Here is a 22,801-nt window from a genome sequence, read left to right as displayed (position 1 = left end):
AGCTAATCTAGATGGTCATTTTAACAGATTTCATACACTCAATCTGTAAATTTAAACAATGAAAAATCTTTGAATTTATGCACTGCCCGTAGACTTAAAGAATGTTTGTCTGTCAAAACGACAAAATCTTTCTGAGTCAGGCCAAACTCTGTCATCTTACTTAGACTTTTTGATGTTTACCATCGGTGACATTTTGCCAAAACATTATGTTTAATGTTAGTGTAACGGAGAGAAGGATAATGTAACTGCTGACGAGTCTTTTGACTTAAATTTATGCAATATATTAGCAATTTTCTAAGGCATGTGTGGGTGTTTATTCACATTAACACCGGTTAACGTTATCTGAATGTTCGGGCTTCTTCCCTGTATTCACTTTCCATCGGCTAACTCCGGTTAATTCCGTAGTGACCCTGCTCTTGTTCATATCTAGACAAATAATTTGGAATTTCAAGTTTTACTTTAAAATGAACAAATAAAATTGAATAAAATTAATTTAAATTACCATGACATTTGAATTTTCTAAATTCATATCAAGTCCATACGTTGGTACATCATCAACGTTCTGATCTGTTCTTTGCCTTTTCCTGTACGGTCCATATTTTCGTCTTTTTAATTCCGCCATTCCGATTAACAAAGGAAGTATGGTGACCAGCTGCAGATTTTTGGATTACTGAGCCTAATCCTGCTGTTATGTATATATACAAGCACGCATACTAAGACGGGTCATCAGTGGAATTATCTCGGGGAATAATAGACTTCTGAAGCAGACGTTCAAGCAGTATTACCAGCATCTATAGTTCATACATAAAGCACAGACGAACAGCTATGCTTTTGTTTGGTTAGGTGTTTATCCATTCTAAGTTCGTATTTATCCAGCACTGTTTCCTATACCAGTCAGGAATTATCCGCAAAACTAAACCCACTTCATAATCAGTACAGTTTTTAAGCTATAAAAATGAATTTCAAACTCTGATATTGATAAGCATAATGTCTAAGAGATGTTTATTGAACTAATATATTGATAAGTAAGGTCTTATTGCAATTTCTGGTACTTTTAAAACAGTTAAAAACATAAAACATGTTCATTTTGAAGACTTCTTTGAGTACATTTTAATGAATTTCTGCCACATCATGTGAATTGTTGATTGAAATATTTAGTACACAAAAAAAGTTATCAATACAGGATATTATGACTATCAAATGTTTTACGCTAACATTGCATACTAACATAAAAACATGAAAAAAGACAGCGAAATTAACTACATACATGGTCTTTCTGTCAGCCATGTTGGCACTGAGTTAGGATTATCTGGGTACATAGTGTGATTACCAGATTACGTATGCATCTTGCCCTTGTTGAGCCTGTCAGGAGTTTTACTGATAAGCCCACTGACTGAGAGTTTTATTGAGCAACTGTTCCATTTTGAAAATAAAACATTTACATATGAAATAACTGTTCTTTGTAAGTAAAAAGGAGACCATTTTATACCGTAATGATCTCGATTCTGTTTAAACTAGAAATAGTTTGTTCCACAATTATTCATCCAGATAATCAGTACCTGGACCAAAGCGGCGTTTAAGAAAGCTTTTTAAGAAAGATTTGAAAATGGATTTGATAATGTTTATTTTGCTGAAGATGCGAGTTTGAGTGTTGTTGGCTGCAATGACAAAAATCTGGAACAGCTTGGTGATTTCACACCACGTGAAAAAGTAAAAATGAAGTGGGGGAAAAAGATGTTGATTAAAAATGAAATGACCACAACTACTGTATTAGATAATTTTTATATGCTATTTTTACAAATATTTTTTCTTTCCTGGATAAAAAGAAACATACATGTACATTTGTATTTCAACTTAAAACTTGAATTTTAGGCTTAGCCTTACTGATCTGGCTTATCGGGATTATTTTATGATAGGATATTTTATAGTTCACTGTCATCCCTCTGTGATGGAGACAGCAACAGTCAAGTTATCAAGCTGTCCAGAAATGTCCTATTGGACTACTGAAAGGCTGGGCACATTATAAGTGCAGTGTATTAAAGACCTGCTCCAGTCCTAGGTCTTAATCTTAAACTGTCACTGAAAAAGCATTAAAATCATGACTATGATCAGTACCAAGCAAGCATAGTTGTGCATATTGCCACCACATTCGGCTTTGCTGCACATAAAGGCTGCCACTGAGCTAAAGCTACTCTGGACATGTTTGTGATATTTGAAATGACTTCAAATGCAACAAACTGTTACCCTTCAGGCTGGAAATTCCCATCTGCACCTATAAGCAGTGAAAGAATCTTATAAGCTTTATCTCTTTATTGCAAATATATAAATTGTATTTCTAGATCAATGGTATGCATGTCATTTGAAACATGGCTTAACATGCAAAACACACTATATTGAAGTCTATCAAGTGTTTTATGACAGAATTCAAGATGTTATCAACAAGAGTGCCAGAATGTCACAATATACACCCATCACAGCAAATTTCTTTACACTAGCACCTGTATTTGCAAATGGAATTTTAATTTTGCAGTCGTTTACAATGTTTTGTTTTTTAGAAATTATTGTAATTCTTTTATTTTTCTAAGTCCACAAAAAAATTACCTGGTAGAGATACCTTAAAATACACCCAAAATTTGAAAGTAACAATGTTGTACCACAGAAAAGTGGTCTTGGTTTTTCCCTGCGGTCAATTATAAAAAAGTTACAATGTAAGTTATTTATAGTAACAACTAAGGGAAGTTAATCTTTAAAGAAAAAAAAAAAGAAAAAAAGAAAAAGAAAATAAAGAAAAAATTGCAAGTCCGTATAAAAATGCTTACCAGGTAGAGATAGCTCAAAATACACCTCAGAATTGGATGTAACATGCATGTTGTACTACAGAAAAGTGGTCTCGATTTTTCCCTACGACTAGTAATGAAAAAGTTATAATATAAGCTATTTATAATAACAACAAAGGGAAGTAATTCAAAAGAAGGGACCAGTGCATGACACTCCGTCTCATGATGGTGTACAATTGTGCCAAGTTACATCAAAATCCCTCCATGCATGAAGAAGAAATGCTCCGGTCAAAGTCATTCTTGTATCTTACCTTTGGCCTCTAAGTGTGACCTTGACCTTAGACCTAGGGACCTGGTTCTTGTGCATGACACTCTGTCTCATGCTTGTGAACATTTGTGCCAAGTTATATCAAAATCCCTCAATGCATGAAGAAGAAATGCTTCGGACAAAGTTTTCATTCTTGTATCCTTGACCTCCAAGTGTGACCTTGACCTTAGACCTAGGGACCTGGTTCTTGCGCATGACACTCCATCTGATGATGGTGAATAATTGTGCCAAGCTACATCAAAGTCCTTTCATGCATGAAGAAGATATGCTCCGGACAAAGTTTTTATTTTTGTATCCTTTGACCTCTGTGACCTTGCCCTTAGACCTAGGGACCTAGTTCTTGCACATGACACTCTCTCTCATGATGGTGAACAATCGTGCCAAGCTACATCAAAATCCCTCAATGCATGAAGAAGATATGCTCCGGACAAAGTCATTCTTGAATTTTTCATTCTTGTACCCTTTGACCTCTAAGTGTGACCTTGACCTTAGACCTAGGGACCTGGTTCTTGTGCAAGACACTCCATCTCATGACGATGAACAATTGTGCCAATTTTCATCAAAATCCTTCCATGCATGAAGAACATATGCTCCGGACAGTCATTCTTGAATTTGACCTTTGACCTCTAAGTGTGACCTTGACCTTAGACCTAGGGACCTGGTTCTTGCGCATGACACTCCGTCTCATGATGGTGAACAACTGTGCCAAGTTTCATCAAAATCCCTCCATGCATGTAGAAGATATGCTCCGGACAAAGTCTGTGTACGCTGCCCGCCCGCCCGCCAGGGGCGTTCCCATAATACGTCCCGTTTTTCAAACGGGCGTATAAAAAGGAACTGGAGATGCTTTTGAGAAAAGCTCATGTCTCCCACAACTGCCTAATCATCTAAACAGTAAGTCTTTATATCCACATGTGCATGCGCTTTCTTGACACCAAAAGGATCCCTATACTACTTTTAAAAGAAGTATAGTTAAAAATGCACAAGAAATCTAAGTGTTTTCTGGTAATTCAAAGGCCATATTCTGAAGTGCCTGTGCCGATTTGGCTAGTTATCAAATTTGGCAGAGCCCTTATTGGCAAACACATTTTGTTCAAGTTTAGTGGAGATTGGATGAGAAATGTCTGACTTAAAGAGTGCAGACAAGCTTTGTGACAAACACACAGACTGGAGTAAATCAATATGTCACCCACCCCACTGTGTGGTGGCAGACATAATTAATTGAAAGATATTTTAACTATATTTTATGCTCATTTGCTTTGGATTGTGAGAAAACTGCATACTACCAGTCAACAAACAAACAAACAGATGTACTTACTGTTGAAGATTTTGTTGCTGTGGCTGTCCGCAGGGCAGCCCTAGCTGTCCTTGGGGTGGCTGCAACTGTGTTCTAGGTGGCATGGGCTGTCCCTGTGGTGGCCTGAGGGGTCCCTGGGGTGGCTGGGTAGGTCCCTGGGGTGGCTGGGTAGGTCCCTGGGGTGGTCCCTGGGGTGGCAAGGGCTGTTGGGGTAGTTGGGGCTGTTGCTGAAAATATAATCAGTGTATGGTGCAAGGGGTGCTTTCATCTTTTTTTCAGTGATTTGTTGCAATATAACTGTTACAGTGATTTTATATGAGTCACTGTTCCAAACAGGAAATATATTTTTCATGATTTTCAGTTGTAGCAAGTATCTTCCTATGTTGCTGCTTATGCAAATAGTAATAAAATAATTTTAGTTTAGAATTTCCCATTGTAAATTTTAACCATTTCTGACCCCATTTCTTCAAAAAGAGGGCCTAGAAGGTACTTGATCACTCACCTGTAAAGTTTCAGAGCTTAAACAAGCTAGGGAGTATGCAACTTTGGAGGAGGATCATATTATGCTCCAGATGTTGAAAGGGTTTTTGTTTGTTTTGTTTTTGGTTTAACGCCGTTTTTCAACAGTATTTCAGTCATAGAACAGCGGGCAGTTAACCTAACCAGTGCTCCTGGATTCTGTACCAGTACAAACCTGTTCTCTGCAAGTAACTGCCAACTTCCTCACATGAATCAGAGGTGGAGGACTAATGATTTCAGACACAATGTCATTTATCAAATAGTCATGGAGAAATTACGCCCCACCTGAGGATCAAACTCATGGCCCCGCGATCCATAGACCGACACTCTACCTACTGAGCTAAGCGGGCAAAGTATGATGTGGCTAGGTGTGAGCCATAGAGGACATGCTCTCTTGTTGGTTAGATATCTTCCCTGACCGGTTTTATTCAGCAGTTGTGAACTTTTTCAGAGGACTTGACCGTAATGCCGGTTTCTATTTTTAGCGATGCTGTGGTGCCGGTAGTGATCTATTTTTAGGTGGTGCCGGTTTTAATATATTTTTAGATTTTCAGATCGGTGCTGCTGGTGCAGTGATCTAGTTTTAGTGGTGCCGGCATGGTGCCAGTTTTAATCTATTTTTAGATTTTTAGATTGGTGCCGGTGGTGCCAGTAATGATCTGTTATTGGTGGAGCTGGTATGGCACAGTTTATATTAGATCGTGAGTAAGTTTGATCACGAGTATGGGGAAAATGTATAGTATTTTATGCAAACAGGACACTTATCTTGGATTTAGTTTAATTTTTTATTTTGCAGTTATTTTCAGGGCAAGATGAATGCATAGTTCAGTACTGCAAGGCTGATGTACTGCTTTTCCACATATCTCTCTGGCATGGCGACTTGTTTGTAAATCAGTTATATTTTGTTACTGTTCAGTCCTTCTTCTACATCTATATACATGATATAGTCTAGTATTTAATGTCCCCACCCCCCTTGATCTCTATGAGGAGTTAGGTCTAGTAGTTAGAATGTGTTCACAGTGGTATCAATTCCAGTGATTGGTTGTATGTACCAGGGGTGTCCTTACTGATAGTAGATAGATTGCCAGAATAGCAGCTTTGTGAACGTTTGTCCAGATCCTCTGTCCTGGTAGAATGCTGAATGCATTTTCGACATTTGTAACAAGTGTATTGTTATCTTGTGTCTGTTGTAAGATTCACAGTGTTTGTATTATTTGTAACAAATTTCTGTAGTAGTGCATCGCGCCTCTGTTGTAGGAGTCGCTATGACACTGATGTCACATGATGTTGCGTTCATGATGTTGTTCAATTATATGTATAGTATGGAGGTTTTCTAGACGCTTTTATGGCGTTATTAATATACTGTTTTGTGGTTAGTTATATCTCCGTATAATTAATTAAGCTAATAAGTGTGTGTTTTTGCACCTGGAAGATAAGTGGTTCGTTACTAATGCTTTCTTTGTACTTACATATTCACGGGTAGTATGGGAATGAAAGAAAATCATATAAGATAAGGTAAGTTCACTAACCCTACTATTTTGCCCTGTAATTTCAAATACATTAAATACTTAAACCTCAATTTTCGCTATTTTTCACTGTTCAGGTGAATAATTCAGTATCAGTGCATCTGTGTACCAAACAAATATTTGTATCAGTGAAAGGTTAGTTAAATACCAACAAAATGGTGTATGTTTAACTCTCGTACACAAAAGCGCTGATGTTGACATTTGATAAAATACGTTTCCAGGTACAGAAGGATTGGACTCTTTTACGTACACCTGAAAGCAGTTCTAATTTTCAAATAAACGCAAGTTTTCAAATGAACGCAAGTTAATTGAATACAAAAGGGACTATGCCTTCAAATAAATGCAAGGGACTATATCTCATATAATACTATATCAAATAATGGTGCATATTGTGTCCAAAATATGAATTCAAAGATGCTTGACTACTGTGGACTACTGTACCCCTCCACAGAATACAAAGATTTTGGTGACTGTCTCCATATTTCTAGATGATTACAGACATATTGTGGATTTCTCTGTGATCTATGTTTAATTTAAAACATATTTGAAACCCTTCATATTGAACTACAGAGAAAGTGTATGTTGGCTGCAGATTCACTCGTTATATTTATATTAGCATCTTTGGGTTACTTTGAGCTTGATGTCAAAACAAATATAGCGTCATGTACTTTGTTACAGTTAAACATCAGCACACTGCAGTATTTTTGAAAAATAATGTGATTCACATTCCTTTCAAAATGGCAGAGCATGGCAGGTAATTTTATACATTTTTAAGATTGTATATTACGTGTATCTAGAGTATATTTTATTGGTATAAAATTTATTGTTTAAGACTAAATTAAGAAAACACAGACTTTCAGAATTTACTAATTTCATTTAAAATGTAAGTAAGTATAAAAATATCTTACAATATGTCAGAAAATGTATACTGGCTAGCGTCCTACAACCGGACACTTTTGGAATATTTTTAATGACAACTCGAGAAATAGATATATCTAGTGGTTGAAAGGGCTTGGTTCACTAATGTACGTAAATGGCACCGAATTTAGCCATATTATACATTACTTATTCTACATTGATACATATACTGTTCGTAACAAGTAAACACAATGCTTCATATATAAGTAATAAACTTTGAAAAATAATGTATTGTAGTGTTTATATATTACTCCAAACATGCCCCACTTTCCAAAAAAATGTGAATTTTCCATGAAATTTGAGACTTTATTTATGATTTTCGCCTTGGCGGCATCCTTTACCAGTCTTAATATTTTAACCACTACTTTGTACATTAAAAACCAACAAAAAGTGCAAAAATCATCGCTGGTGAGCAATGCCGCCATATTCAAAAACGAAAAAAACGTCCGTCTCAGAGACACATTTTTATCCGAAATTACACAAGCCTCGATTTCGGTAAAATGACGTTGTTCACAGTTGACGTCACTTAATTAGATATTTGTTTTCATTAATTTGTTTTTCAAGCAACAGGCATTAGAGCTAGTGTTAAAATCAATAATATCGGACAAAGATTTTTAAGTTTAAACGTTTCAACATTTAGTGAAATATCACAAACCTAATGAGTGAATTAGCGAATTGTTTCCCTTTGAAATCAACACGCCATTATCGGTGGATACATGTCTGAAACTGGGTCAGAGAATGCATGCAGTTATTGCTCTGAATATACGCGGATATTTAAAGTGCATGGCGGATTTAATAATTGTTATGGTAAGTATTAATTTTCATTATAAATTTATTCGTAATTGGAAAAAAAAATGGACAGACCGCTTCGTTTGTTGACTTATCGAAGATACAACTTTGCAGCGAAAAATAGCAGTGTTGACATTTCTATTCGACTGTCTGCTGTCAAATAGATCTACTTTTAATATCTTTCCTGTGTACTTGTAAGTTTTCATGATGGCAGAATATACTTGTAGCCAAGACAGTCGGGCATCTACTATGTTAAGTAGGCCTACATTCTGTATGAAACTTTCTATCTAGAATTTGTAAAGAGGTAAATGAACTGATGAACAGGAATGGGCTATTCCAGAAAATATCCACCCCCCACTGTGGAAGCAGTTTTTTCGGAGAAAATTACCCCCCCCCCCCCTCCTGGAGACATTTTACCCCCTCTCCCCCTTCCACACCCCGGTTACCTGAAAATACCCCCTCCCCTTCCTCCCAATAGGATCCCTCCAAATACCCTCCCCCCCCCTCCCCTCCTCTCGGGTTATTTCAGAAAATATCCCCCCTCCGCCTTCCACCCCGGTTACCTCAAATACCCCCTTCCCCTTCCTCCCAATAGGATCCCTCCAAATACCACCCCCACTCCCCCCTCTCAGGTTGTACCAAAAAAACTGCTTCCACAGGGAGGGGGTGGATATTTTCTGGAATAGCCCAATATTACAAGATATTGTACATTGTTTAAACTGTCACAGATGTGAACAATTCAATAATTACATGGTCATTATGCACAGTGGAATCTATGAAAATTGAAAATTATAGTACAATAACACAGGAAAAGTGGTGTTTTAAATTGTCACTTTTTGTTGTAATTATAGCAACTAAAATAGACCTCCTGAAAATTTCTTAAAAATTCTACATGCAAATTACAATAAAAACTACTTTTTTCATTCTCACTACTGCCATTACTGGTAGACAGCATGCTGGTAGGCTACTAAATAAATGAGAAATTCTTTTTTATATTTTTCAGGGTAACCTCCAGCAGTAAGAAATATAAAGGCTCACTGCAGTTTTGAGTGCTCAACAAGTATTGACCCCATACTATGCTCAGCAAGTAGGGCCCTTGTATTTCTGTGAAATCCTCATGCAGGTATAAGATTTTGAAGTTAGTGTTTACATTCATATCAGTGTCAGTATCCTCAAATGCACTTTTTCAATATCAATTTTAACTATGAAATTCCATATATCACTAAATTAAATTCCATAGTCTTCAAACAAATCATGACTCTATGAATAAAAGCTTCAGGCCTGCAGTGCACATTTTACATTGGAATTATAGTGACACCTTTGCAGAAATTTTGTCAAGTAAAATTATCTAAAGGAAGTTATGTTTTGTTAAGACTTGATATTACTAATTTCTATGGGTTTTTTTTTTTTCACTGAACTTTCTGTAAATCCATGAAATTGGGTTGAAAATACTGCATTGCTTTATAATAAAGATGCTATATCATAAGCACTGTGAATTGGAATTCAATTAAATTTTGATAAATACAAGTTAATGTTAAGCAATATCTATAAGAAAGGATGAACTATTTGGTCAGTGTTGATTCACTCAATTTTTGATGAGAATTTAATACATTTCTTATAAACTGTTCTTGTTTTTGTATGAAAAGTACAGTACTGCTGTTGGAAGAGGAGCAAACAGTGTGGTATCTATGGTCCACCATCACTCCAAGCATCATGGCCATGGAGAAAAGAATGTTTCATTACATATGGACAATTATAGTGGACAAAATAAGAAAAGTGTTGTAATAAGGTAAGAATTCCCAATAAATAAAGAAATATTTATTAAGCACACAGAATTTGATGTTGAAATATTTAATTTTACAGTGTGTTCATACACTTCAGTTTGGAAAGTCACTAGTTTCCAGTTTATATATATAATGTGCATAATTTTATCTAAATGAAAAATAATATCTCCACTGATAAACATTGAATTACAATTTGAATATTGCATACTTACACAACATACTGTATTAAGACTTAGGTGTGTATGTAAGAAAATAAACTATGTAGCTGGCATTTATTTGTTTTAATAAAGTGATGCTATGTTATATTCTAAGGACTCACTATTGCTACTTAGAAGTTTTTGTTTAATAATTCATTGTTTAAATATACCCGTTATTTTAGCTATGGAATGTGGCTTGTTATGATGGGTTTACATGATGACTTGGAGTACAGCCTGATTGAGGCCCGGCATACAGAATTCAGTCCTGAACATGTTTAGGTATTTTTGGCTTTTTTTTTTTTTTTTTTTTTTTTTTTTTTTTTGTTGGGTTTAACGTCGCACCGACACAATTTTAGGTCATATGGCGACTTTCCAGCTTTAATGGTGGAGGAAGACCCCAGGTGCCCCTCCGTGCATAATTTCATCACGAGCGGGCACCTGGGTAGAACCACTGACCTTCCGTAAGCCAGCTGGATGGCTTCCTCACGTGAAGAATTCTACGCCCCAAATGAGGTTTCGAACCCACATCGATGAGGGGCAAATGGTTTGAAGTCAACGACTCTAACCACTCGGCCATGGAGGCCCCCATATTTGGCTTGAGCCTCATTAATCAATTATGTTTTTATTAATAATCAAGTATTGATAAAACTTGCTGCAGAGATCATGTCTGTAAAGAGGCCACTTACATTAAAATACCACAGTTTCTGTTTATGTTTGTGTTGTTAAAGAGTGTCTAGCTCACTGCAAGCAAGTTAATCAGAAATAACATAATCCTAATAAAGTAACTGTTTTTTCTTAACCCAGGTTAAAGAACAATTTGTTAAAATGAGATCAAAATCATGGCCCTTACTTGATGTAGAATATGTGCGATGGTTGAATTGTTTCATGAAAAGAAGTTATTACTGTAATAAAATTCTAAAATGTTATTTAATGTAATTATGTGTGGGATGTCTTTTGGAATGCTGTTGTTCAGGATTGATGAAAAGGTTATGTGTTCTTTGTCTTAAATATTTGATACATTTATCATTACAGAATGTCTTCTGCATGACCTGGTATAGATAGTATTCTTGAAGGATTATAACTTCAACACAGAGACGGAGATTAATATTTTTAGGCAGGGGGTTGGCATGACAGGCAAATTCACCAACCGTATTGCCATTCCTGAGCTGGATGCCAGTCGACAGTGGTACCTGTATAATGATATAGCGCCCCTTTGCAGCAACAGCAATGTATGCTCAAAACCAGCAGTGTCAAAGCCATTAAAATTGATAATTCAAGTCATTTAAAACGAAGAATGAATGGAAAAAAGTGTTTAACATTTAAAGTAATACAGAGAAAGAGCTCTGAAATTTTGATTAATTGAAAGTGTTTTTGATTTTTTGAAGATGTAACAAACCCAAATTCCATATATTTGAAAAAGAACAAACGATACAGATAGTTTATGTAAACATTGAATTAACAACTTTATGGTGTCAACAGTACTATGCATTTGTTAAATATTGACTCACTATATACAAGTAAGGCTGAACACAGTATAAATGTGAAATTCCTCTAAAACACTGGAAGATCTTTCAACAATAATTGTAACATATATGGTAGTAATGTACATTTTTTTCATTATGACAGTTGGATTATATAGATCTACGAATATTTTCTGCTGTATTCAAACTGCATGTAATCATTTCCTTCGGCAGTATCATGTTTATTTTCCCTTTTCATGAGCAATTAATTTAACCTGTCTTGAAAGCACAATATATGTATATTTTGTAAAACATACATTGGATTATTGTGGAAACAATTTAGTGTTTGTATGCCTAATTATATATTATTGCCGTTAGTATTATCTAACTCTTTTAATATGATCAAGACATTTGATAAGGCATTTTTCTTAAAGTATTACTGTGTGTTAAATGAGATTATGTAGTATTATGTTTACGGAATTAACTGCGTAACCATGGAAACATTTTTCTGTTGTTCTATGTTATGTCTTGAAAAAAACATTGTTTGAAGAACACTTTTCAGTGGTGCATTTTTTTTAAATTTTTACATGTAATGGTAAATGCTGAAAGTGTTCTACAATAACTTAGCAAAAACGTCATTGTTGTCTCATATACTGCAACTCCATTGTAACCATAGCAACAGAAATATATTGTATTATTTATGAATAAAGATCTTCACAAACAAATTACATATGTTATTTTTCTTAAAGAATGACCTAAATTGTTTTTATTCCATAAAAAACAGACATAGCAAATATTCTCATTTTTATCTCCGTTTCCATGGCAACCATATATTTTTTTGCCTCAAATTATAGGCGTTGCTTAGGGTTATATCTTAGCATGTCTGAATGTTAATTATACGTTCTGATGTAATTGTTATAAGAGATTTTCGTGTTTCCATAAAGAAAATCAATCGGTTGCCATGGCAACAGCACACTTTCAAATGAATTAAAATATGAGATTTTGCATTCTGAGTTGTTGATCATTCATTATAATAATATTTCAACAACATTTGATGTTGTGCCATTTTAACCTATAAGTGAACCAAGCCCTTTCACGTGAACAAAGCTAGGTTCTCCTCCTAACTAAAGAGCTAATTTGTTTACTTATAAAATTAGGTCAGGTACTTTTTCGAGGCTTGCACAAAGGGCCACCGAATCATGTTGTTTTAGGGTCTAACAGTACCATGTTTCTGGACAGTGAGTTGCCACTTTATTGATTTTCAATTTACATTCAACACTGATTTAAACTTTTATTTCAACCAATGGAAAGTATTCGTACAGTGTCTGAGTCCTAGAATTGTACGAATTATCTCTCTTCAATCTATAAATTTGATCGTATCTCTCCCAACCAAATCTTTTAAAATTTCACTTTTTGAAGTGAATATTTTGATATGAAAATGTGTTTTAGGGTGTGTAAAAGTCATACACTGAATTATCAAAGCTGTATTTCCCCGATATAAGTGTTTACTAAACGTCTCGTCTGCTTACCTCAAATTTGCATGGGACCTTTAGATTTAATGGCGGGACCTCACGAAAATACTGCGCATGTGCATCGCACCACTTCCGACTTCCCCCGACATGTAAACATGCTTCACGAGTGCAGACTAAATGAAATGTAGCATTTCTTGTAAAATAATTAAATTTAACTGTTGTAACTTTGCCCAGTTGTTGAAAATCAAGCGTCCATTTGATCGTAAACAGATTAGCAAGGTTAAAGACCGAAAAAAGCATTTACAGGACTATCAGGTTTGGTGGTCGTCCAGATTCGGTGATCACTAGCCAGTATATCCCAATAAGGAATACCATATGAAAATGCACACAAACTGTTTTTCTGTTGGAAATGACAGACGACTGCTATAGGATAGAAACTGAAGAAACTTGCAAATAATCATTGTTGTGTTCTTAATGTTTAGTACATCATTAAATGCCAATTTTGCAGTAAAAACGAACTTTAAGGTAGTTAGCATTGTTGCCATAGCAACCATTATGATGTCCTTCAGCCGAAAATGAGTCAGCGTATTTGAACAGAATATATATTTCTCTATCACATGTGTGTAATTTATCTATTTCTGAGACTGGGCAAATTTTGACTATTAGTGAACTTATTCATTTGCAGAAGCAGCTGATAAAATGATGGCCATGGTTGACCATGGTCACCACAGTATTTGATGGTTGACCATGTTTTCACGTGGTCAACCATCAAATACCATGGTGAAAACATGGTCAGGAGCAGGGTCGGCCATGGTGAGAGAAGACTGGCCATGGTCGACTCTGGTCAGAAAAGACAATCAACAGTTTGACCATGGTCTACTGTAGTCAACTAGGGCTGTCATTGATTGGGTCTTTTGCATATCGACGATACCGATATATCGGAAGACAAATATCGACAATACATCGATATATCGATTATTAAGTTAGATTAACAATCTCTTTGTTTATGGGCATGCTATATACCTTCTTGTTAATGTTATGTCTTTTTTTTTGCCTACTTTTTATATTACTGTTTGATTGTGTTGTATTTGTATCTATGAAGCAAATAAAATAAATGAAAATTAATGAAATCTTTTATAGATCTTCATTGTGCCTTCACTCCTCTTTTGCATTTATCCTACTTTACAACCTAGTAAACTATAATATCAGGCACTGGAGTTGGGTTCAAACAGCTAAAAATCTGCATTTCTCTTCCACAGATATCTATTTATTTATTAAATTAATTAATTTATTTATTTACAATGTTTTTATTTATTTTTAGCCTGTTTCATACCCTGTCTTAATTTTTACCTTGCACAAGTTTACATTCGGATTAGGTACTGGCACCGCGTGTTTTGTTTTTTTGTTTGTTTTTTTTTGTTTGTTTTTTTTCTTTTTTAACTTCTGCCCAAGTTTTCAATGAGCCTCAAATTTGTAGTGTTTGACTGTTTGTTTGTTGTACTGAAAAGCATGTTTAAGCAACACCCTGTATTTCTACGAACCCAAACAAAGCTTTTCCTTCCGTCTTTTGACTGTTTTTCCACTATTTAAGCCGGCGACGGCTTCCTCTTCGGCCATCTTTGATTGCTATTGTTATGGGCACTAGCTAAATTCTGTACCTTTTACTGAGTGATCAGCTATACGCGAACAAGTAAAAAGCCGAGATTGACGTAGAAACAGTATATATACTCTATATTTTTACATGCACAAACAACGAAGCGACCTTTCAAGACAGGACAACGTAACTTTTTGCAAAAAGATTCTGAAGTTGAGCCCTTTTTACTTCTACCCATATAGGTAGTGCCGGCTAGTGGGAAAAGACTGCTACGGGGTTCCGGAGGTTATTAATAAAACCCGGCCCGAACCACGGAAATAGCCGAATCCGACTGTACGGAAACCACCGGAAATTTACGGACGGAAGGCTAATATAATTACGAATGGTGATACCGTCATCTTTATCAAAGCAATTATGTGTATTTTATTTCATTATTACAAAAGTAGAAGCAAAGTATTTAATATTGATGATACGTATGTTTGATGAAGTATTGCACTTGACATAAGCAAAGACCTAAAATAACAAGATATTTGAATCACACTCAATCAAAGAAGTAATACGTTCGGCAGTCGATGTGTCATTTTGTGTACCGGACAGACACGAGATAGCAGTTTGCAGGATACTTTCAACAGAACTGGACAGGCTAGTTAAATGTACGTCGTTATTTCACACCTAACGATGTGACACTAGGTTGTGTAGTAAGGCGAAGGGGTCTATACCGTGCACTGGAAGTATTTATAAAATTTGGTTGCCCGACCAAGACAGCGTGTTAGCATATTAAGTATTAATTTAATGAAAATATCTTGTCTTAGGGAACATATGAATATAAACACTCTTATATTAAGGTTGTCAAAGATTTGCATTGATAAGTACACATTTTGCGCAAGTTTAGACATGACCTTTTTTGACAACTTCCGTTACTTTCGGCACATTTTTGCAGGCAGAAAAAGTTGTTTTAGAGGGTCTGAGTGTTTATCTAGACAGTTGTTTTTTTCTCTCTGTAAAATATCGATTTTTGAAAATGGGAATCGATAATCGATCGACCAAAAAATATCGTTGATACATCGATATCGTTTCTATCGATGACAGCCCTATAGTCAACTTTTTTCAACCACGGCTGACCATGGACTACAATGGTCATGTTAGTAATTTTCACAATTATTAAGTTTTACAATGTACCAAAGATGCCTGACTGAATTTTTGCTCCAAAAGTTTTCCTAGATATAGAATAGTATTCCTGCATTTATAGACAGATTCAAAGGTAAACTTTCATAGTCTGACTATAATTTGTTGTCATCTTAGCAATTTTATGACAAATAAATGACTGACTTGCAAAAATAGATATAGACTGCAATTGTCATGTATGTTCACGACCCTTTAAAATTTATATTTATACATTTAATTACTTATCTGTGTTGGTGAAATATTTTGATATATTTTAAACAAACCTTATAATTTGTAAAGTGCAAAACATTGTTTCAAATATACTGATTTTAAGATATTCAATAGTGTATTACAAATAATTTTTTCCATAATTTACCAATTTTCATATATTTACTATATGTAATATTTACCAAAGAATGGTCTCTCAGAATAATGAATTCTCCAATGATGATTTTTTTGGAATGTCTTTTTCTTTTATAAATTTAGCCAGACAATTTCGTTTTAACTGTTTATAAATTTCAATCGAACACGATATCAACAAAATCAAGATGCTTCCCTTCCTCTTTGCATTTCTTTATAAATTTAAAAATCCAAGCCTTTGGATGTTGTGATTGCGGGTTGTTTCATAGGTTTATTTTCATTTTAAATGCATCTATAAAAATAAACATGTATAGTAGAAACTAAATACCTATTAAGCCTGATCTAGATAAATCTGACTGACCTTACATGACAGCTGGAAGTCAGTGATAAAAACCATGCTGAATACCTAATCATTGACAATCATATATATTAATGGCCAGTGGAAATGGATTGAGTGAATAAAAATAGCTTGATCATTGAAATCAATCCACTTGTTCATGAATTGGACGACTATTTGGTGTAGCACATGAACAAATTCCTTTATTGTGATTTGAATCACAAAAAGTGAACAAATGATTGTCAGAAATAACTTAATTTGTTTTGCTGGATAAACCGCAACCAACAAGAGCTGTCACTAATGTGACAATGCCCCGAAGTATCTTGATCTTTGACCTGGTGCTTACTTTGACGGGGTGACCCAAAGTCAATAGTGAACGTGTACACAGTAAGTACATAGCTTAAATTTGAAGTCACGGTGCAGTGGTTGCGAGAAGTAAGGGCCTTACTCACAAAGTTAACATTGGCCTGTGACCTTGACCTTTGACCTGTACCCAAAGTTAATAGGTTCGTGTCTCAATAAGTATATCACATGGTTCATACACATTCTTCGTCAAAATTCTGACATTCCTGTACTTTTCCATGACATGAAAGCATTTTTCCTTTGTACTTTGGTTCGGTACGATACAAAGTTTAAGTCACCTAGTATGACTTGTTGTTATCTTAAAATGTGCATTTAGTGGTTCAATTTAACAAAAAATAAATGTTGGGACCTACCACAACCCTACAGCCAACCCTTACTCCTTTTTTGCAAAACATTTACATGTTTATATTTGTTATCAAATCTATGGAATGAGCTGTGTTATACAAACACACGGCAGGCCAAAATGACATGAATTATCATGCTTTTAAAAGAATCAAATACACTTTCAAACAAACTAAATGTTTGTATGTATGACCAATAGACAATTTTAGCAATACATTGGAACCTGACATATACAAATCGAACTGATTTTCTGATATCACGCTTTACAATTAATTCATAAAAACGATTGTGTAATTTGATTACCATTAAAAAAGTAACATCTTAGGAAATCCCATTGCAAAACACTGTAGCATAAAGCATGTCTTTAAGTATTGTAATATAAATTTTGTTCATTTTATAATTCGCACATAAAATAAGCCCTCATAATAAGTGAAGATTTCGCATACTATTATATACAACAAGCTGATCACCCCATTACCAGGCACAACAGCATAAAAACCACTAATGTCACAAAATGTTAACAAGTTGTACAGGTTAAACATATTCTTATAATAAACGCTGAGTTTTTGAATTATCTAGTTACTTAACAAGCAAGATCTTAGATAAGATCTATATAAAACAATACTATAAGCCTGATCTAAGTCATAATTACTAGCACAGTGCCATGGAACAAGGAAAACCAATACAAAGGAATATTGGAAATTTCATTTCTTGCAGTGATGATACTGCATCTGATCAGTAAATCCTTTTCATATCTGTTTCCCTTTGCCCGGAAAGGACATTTTGACTTGGAAAGAAATTTCCCATTTCTTTCTTTTCAGCCTCCAAGCTTAAATTGCTTAATGTTGTAAAGTGTGATAGCTTTTTGAAAAAGAAATATTTTGAAGAAACGCCTTAACTTTACGTCTGTTGCCTAACTAGTCAGAAAATTCCCTGAATTTACCAAAGATTTCAAAATTATCCTGGACATTTGTAAAATGCCTGACAATTCCTGCCCTAAAAAAAATTTTCCCTGACTTTTTCCTGGACCGTTATGGACCCTGTATCAGCAAGTGAAGTTTGAAGGTCCTGGGTGCAGTGGTTCGCGAGTAAAGTGCCTTCATGCAAAAAGTTAACGTTAGCCCCTGTGACCTTGACCTTTGACCTGGTGACCCCAAAGTCAGTAGGGGTCGTGTACTCGATTAGTACTATCAGCAGGTGAAGTTTGAAGGTCCTGGGTGCAGTGGTCGCAAGTAAAGTGCCTTCATGCAAAAAGTTAACATTGGCCCCTGTGACCTTGAGCTTTGACCTGGTGACCCCAAAGTCAGTAGGGGTCGTGTACTGGATGAGTACTATCAGCATGTTAAGCTTGAAGTCCTGGGTGCAGTGGTTCGCCAGTAAAGTGCCTTCATGCAGAAAGTTAACGTTGGGCCCTGTGACCTTGACCTTTGACCCCAAAGTCAGTAGGGGTCATGTACTCAATGAGTACTATCAGCATTTGAAGTTTGAAGGTCCTGGGTGTAGTGGTTCGCGAGTAAAGTGCCTTCATGCAAAAAGGTAACACTGGCCCGTGACCTTGACCTTTGACCTGGTGAACCCAAAGTCAATAGGAGTCGTGTACTCAATGAGTACTATCAGCAAGTAAAGTTTAAAGGTCCTGGGTGCAGTGGTTCGCCAGTAAAGTGCCTTCATGCAAAAAGTTAACGTTGGCCCCTGTGACCTTGACCTTTGACCTGGTGACCCCAAAGTCAGTAGGGCTTGTGTACTCAATGAGTACTATCAGCATGTGAAGTTTGAAGGTCCTGGGTGTAGTGGTTCGCGAGTAAAGTGCCTTCATGCAAAAAGTTAACATTGTGACTAACGAACGAACAAACGAACAGTTGAAAACTAATATGCTTCCCTTTGGGGGCATAAAAATTGCAAGTCAGTACATCAATAAATGAAAAAGGAATCAAATTTTAGTAGTCAGATAAACACTTGATTTTATTTCTGTCCCATTTTTAACCTCATGTGAGGACTGGTTCTCCCCATAAGCATTTGAGCTTTTGTGTTTGCTAGTTGTCCGTCAGGTATCTGTCAAGACTGATCCCTGTGTATATGGACTACAATGGTAGTTTGACCATGGACGACCATGTTTTGTTAAATGGCACCACAGTTTTTTATAGTCAATAATCACCACGTTCGACCATGGTCATGTTTGACCATTTTGGTTATTGACTATCAAAAACCGTGGTGCCATTTAACAAACCAAGGTCAACCGCAGTCAACCACGGTCATATGACCTTCATTTCGCCTGGGTAAGTGGATTAGTGTGACAAATTACAAAGGATTAAGACCATATAATTCTTCTTAGGTCTTTAAAACTGGGTGGAAAAATTAACAAGAGGGCAAGGATGGCCCTATATTGCTCGACTGAGTACCACTGCTCATAACGATAAGATCAAGTTTTGACAAAGATTACATAGGCATACACATTAAATATCATCAGGATAAATATCTTCTTGTAACAGTCCCTTTTGACCTATGGGTCCATCTGATGGCATAAATGACATTTCAAATCAATATCTTCATTTGTTACTGAGAAACAATCATTATAATTTGAAATGAAGGGAGGTAATTTGACATAAAATCAACCCATAGTTAGCTACCCTGATTATCTCAGTCCAACAAATGACAATAATGAAATTTCAAATGAGTATTATAAATACTTACTGAGATAAATTCATTTTTAATAAAATCAGGGGAGGTAATCATGCATTGGTATAAGCATGTAGAAGATACAGAGTTTAAGCCTTTACAACAATTAAAAAAGTATTCATATCGACAAATGTTCAATCAAGAGTTATCTAATATGACTATTTCTTACCATGGAAGATATAAATAACCTTTCAAACCAATCTCATTAGAAGCTGCTAGGTATATTCATTTACATAAAAAATAAAGGGAGGTAACTTGTCATAAATTCAGTCAATATATATCTTCACTGATTTTCCAAGTCAATCTGATGGCATAAATTAAATTTCAGATGCATATCTTCATAAGTTATGGAGATAAACAAGAGGGCCAAGATGGCCCTAGGTTGCTCACCTGAGAAACACACCATGTGTAAACATGTTTGACCTAGTGATTTCACGGAAAAAAATATTCTGACCAATTATTATCAAAATTGAAGCAAAAAGCTTAAGTATAAGCAAGTTTTCTTTTTATTTGACCTAGTGACCTAGTTTCTGACCCCAGATTATTATTATATTATTATTATTATACCAGATTTATATAGCGCCCTTTTCATGATCAATTTCACGTTCAAAGGTGCTTTACATACAGTGATACACCGCTCGCTCGAGCATCGATGACTCGAGCAATTCATTTGGTCCCAGCCGATTTCCTTCTATTTTCTATGTGATATTACCATGGCTGGGTTGAGCATCGATAACTCGATCGCTCGAGCATGACACCTGGTCCCTGTGTATTAATTTACACTTTGTTGCTTCCGGCTAACTCGAGCAGAGGTGTCAAAATTTTTCACACATTCGGCGGTCTGAATGTATCGGTTAATTAAACATTTTCACACACCGTGAGAATTGCGTAGTCTATTCCAAGACTATCTTTATTGTTTGTTTGTAGGTATATTTGATCTTATGATCAGATTAATTATTGATAAAAGCTTAAAGAAAAGTTTTATTGATCAAATATCCATCAGTTACTGATAACTTAAAGCATCTTTTCTGCGGGATTGAGAAGATAGTTATGGGATCTTAGTATTTTAATCAGCAGTTGTTTGCATGCAAATGAAGGAAATAACATAGTCGTTTCATAAAATTGAGACGATAATTATGATATGCACTTGTTGATAAACAAGAGGACCATGATGGTCCTGAATCGCTCACCTCTTCCCACATGACCCAGTTTTGAGTATGACATCGTTTTTGACCAACTTTCATGAAGATCCCATGAAAAATGTGACCTCTAGAGTGGTCACAAGGTTTTTCTATTTTTAGACCTACTGACCTAGTTTTTGAAGGCACGTGACCCAGTTTCGAACCTGCCCTAGATATCATCAAGATGAACATTCTGACCAATTTTCATAAAGATCCCATGAAAAATGTGACCTCTAGAGTGGTCACAAGGTTTTTCTATTTTTAGACCTACTGACCTAGTTTTTTACCGCACGTGACCCAGTTTCGAACTTGACCTACATATCATCAAGATAAACATTCTGACCAACTTTCATGAAGATCCCATGAAAAATGTGACCTCTAGAGTGGTCACAAGGTTTTTCTATTTTTAGACCTACTGACCTAGTTTTTGAAGGCACATAACCCAGTTTCGCACTTGACCTAGATATCATCAAGATGAACATTCTGACCACTTTTCATGAAGATCCCATGAAAAATGTGACCTCTAGAGTGGTCACAAGGTTTTTCTATTTTTAGACCTACTGACCTAGTTTTTGACCGCACGTCACCCAGTTTCGAACTTGACCTAGATATCATCAAGATGAACATTCTGACCAACTTTCATGAAGATCCCATGAAAAATGTGACCTCTAGAGTGGTCACAAGGTTTTTCTATTTTTAGACCTACTGACCTAGTTTTTGACCACACGTGACCCAGTTTCGAACTTGACCTAGATATCATCAAGATGAACAATCTGACCAACTTTCATGAAGATCCCATGAAAAATGTGACCTCTAGAGTGGTCACAAGGTTTTTCTATTTTTAGACCTACTGACCCTAGTTTTTGAACGCACGTGACCCAGTTTCGAACTTGACCTAGATATCATCAAGATGAACATTCTGACCAACTTTCATGAAGATCCCATGAAAAATGTGACCTCTAGAGTGGTCACAAGGTTTTCCTATTTTTAGACCTACTGACCTAGTTTTTGACTGCATGTGACCCAGTTTCGAACTTGACCTAGATATCATCAAGATGAACATTCTGACCAACTTTCATGAAGATCCCATGAAAAATGTGACCTCTAGAGTGGTCACAAGGTTTTTCTATTTTTAGACCTACTGACCTAGTTTTTGACTGCATGTGACCCAGTTTCGAACTTGACCTAGATATCATCAAGATGAACATTCTGACCAACTTTCATGAAGATCACATGAAAAATGTGACCTCTAGAGTGGTCACAAGGTTTTTCTATTTTTAGACCTACTGACCTAGTTTTTTACCGCACGTGACCCAGTTTCGAACTTGACCTAGATATCATCAAGATGAACATTCTGACCAATTTTCATAAAGATCCCATGAAAAATGTGACCTCTAGAGTGGTCACAAGCAAAAAGTTTACGGACGGACGGACGCACGGACGGACGGACGCACGGACGGACGACGGACACTGCGCGATCACAAAAGCTCACCTTGTCACTTTGTGACAGGTGAGCTAATAAAAATAAAATAAATCTAAGTTGTTTCTTCACATGTGCCATTTACAAATTACATATTGAAACGTCTATAAATAGATACGTTTGTAATACATTTGCTTTTGAAAATGTCAAAAGTATGTTATTATTACGCATCACCATTTACTCTGCAAATGGTCCCGATGACAATTGGTAAAACAAACTTTAGTTTTCTTCATATGT

At 35.7% G+C, this 22,801-nt stretch overlaps 1 protein-coding gene and 1 long non-coding RNA gene across 6 annotated transcripts in view; one reads left to right on the top strand and one right to left on the bottom strand.

Annotated features, from left to right (window-relative positions):
- LOC123561423 (basic salivary proline-rich protein 3-like) overlaps positions 1–22,801 on the bottom strand; it is a 244,315-nt gene that overhangs the window by 44,807 nt on the left and 176,707 nt on the right. For 4 of the 5 annotated variants that reach the window (XM_053553186.1, XM_053553185.1, XM_053553187.1 and 1 more), the window contains one exon: positions 4,424–4,629. In XM_053553186.1, coding sequence (XP_053409161.1) covers positions 4,424–4,629 — 206 coding nt within the window. Of the gene's footprint in view, positions 1–1,763; positions 2,273–4,423; positions 4,630–22,801 lie in introns of those variants that run through there. The other variant, XM_053553188.1, reaches the window with a different exon arrangement.
- On the top strand, positions 7,611–12,678 carry LOC123561425 (uncharacterized). The gene is made up of 4 exons (XR_006688414.2): positions 7,611–8,172; positions 9,158–9,943; positions 10,318–10,414; positions 11,168–12,678. It is a non-coding gene; the product is annotated as an uncharacterized LOC123561425 (long non-coding RNA).

This window comes from Mercenaria mercenaria, chromosome 10, assembly GCF_021730395.1.
Source record: "Mercenaria mercenaria strain notata chromosome 10, MADL_Memer_1, whole genome shotgun sequence".
NCBI classification, from domain to species: domain Eukaryota; kingdom Metazoa; phylum Mollusca; class Bivalvia; order Venerida; family Veneridae; genus Mercenaria; species Mercenaria mercenaria.
The sequence above is the reverse complement of the archived record's forward strand: the minus strand, read 5'-3'. Positions and strand labels throughout refer to the sequence as shown.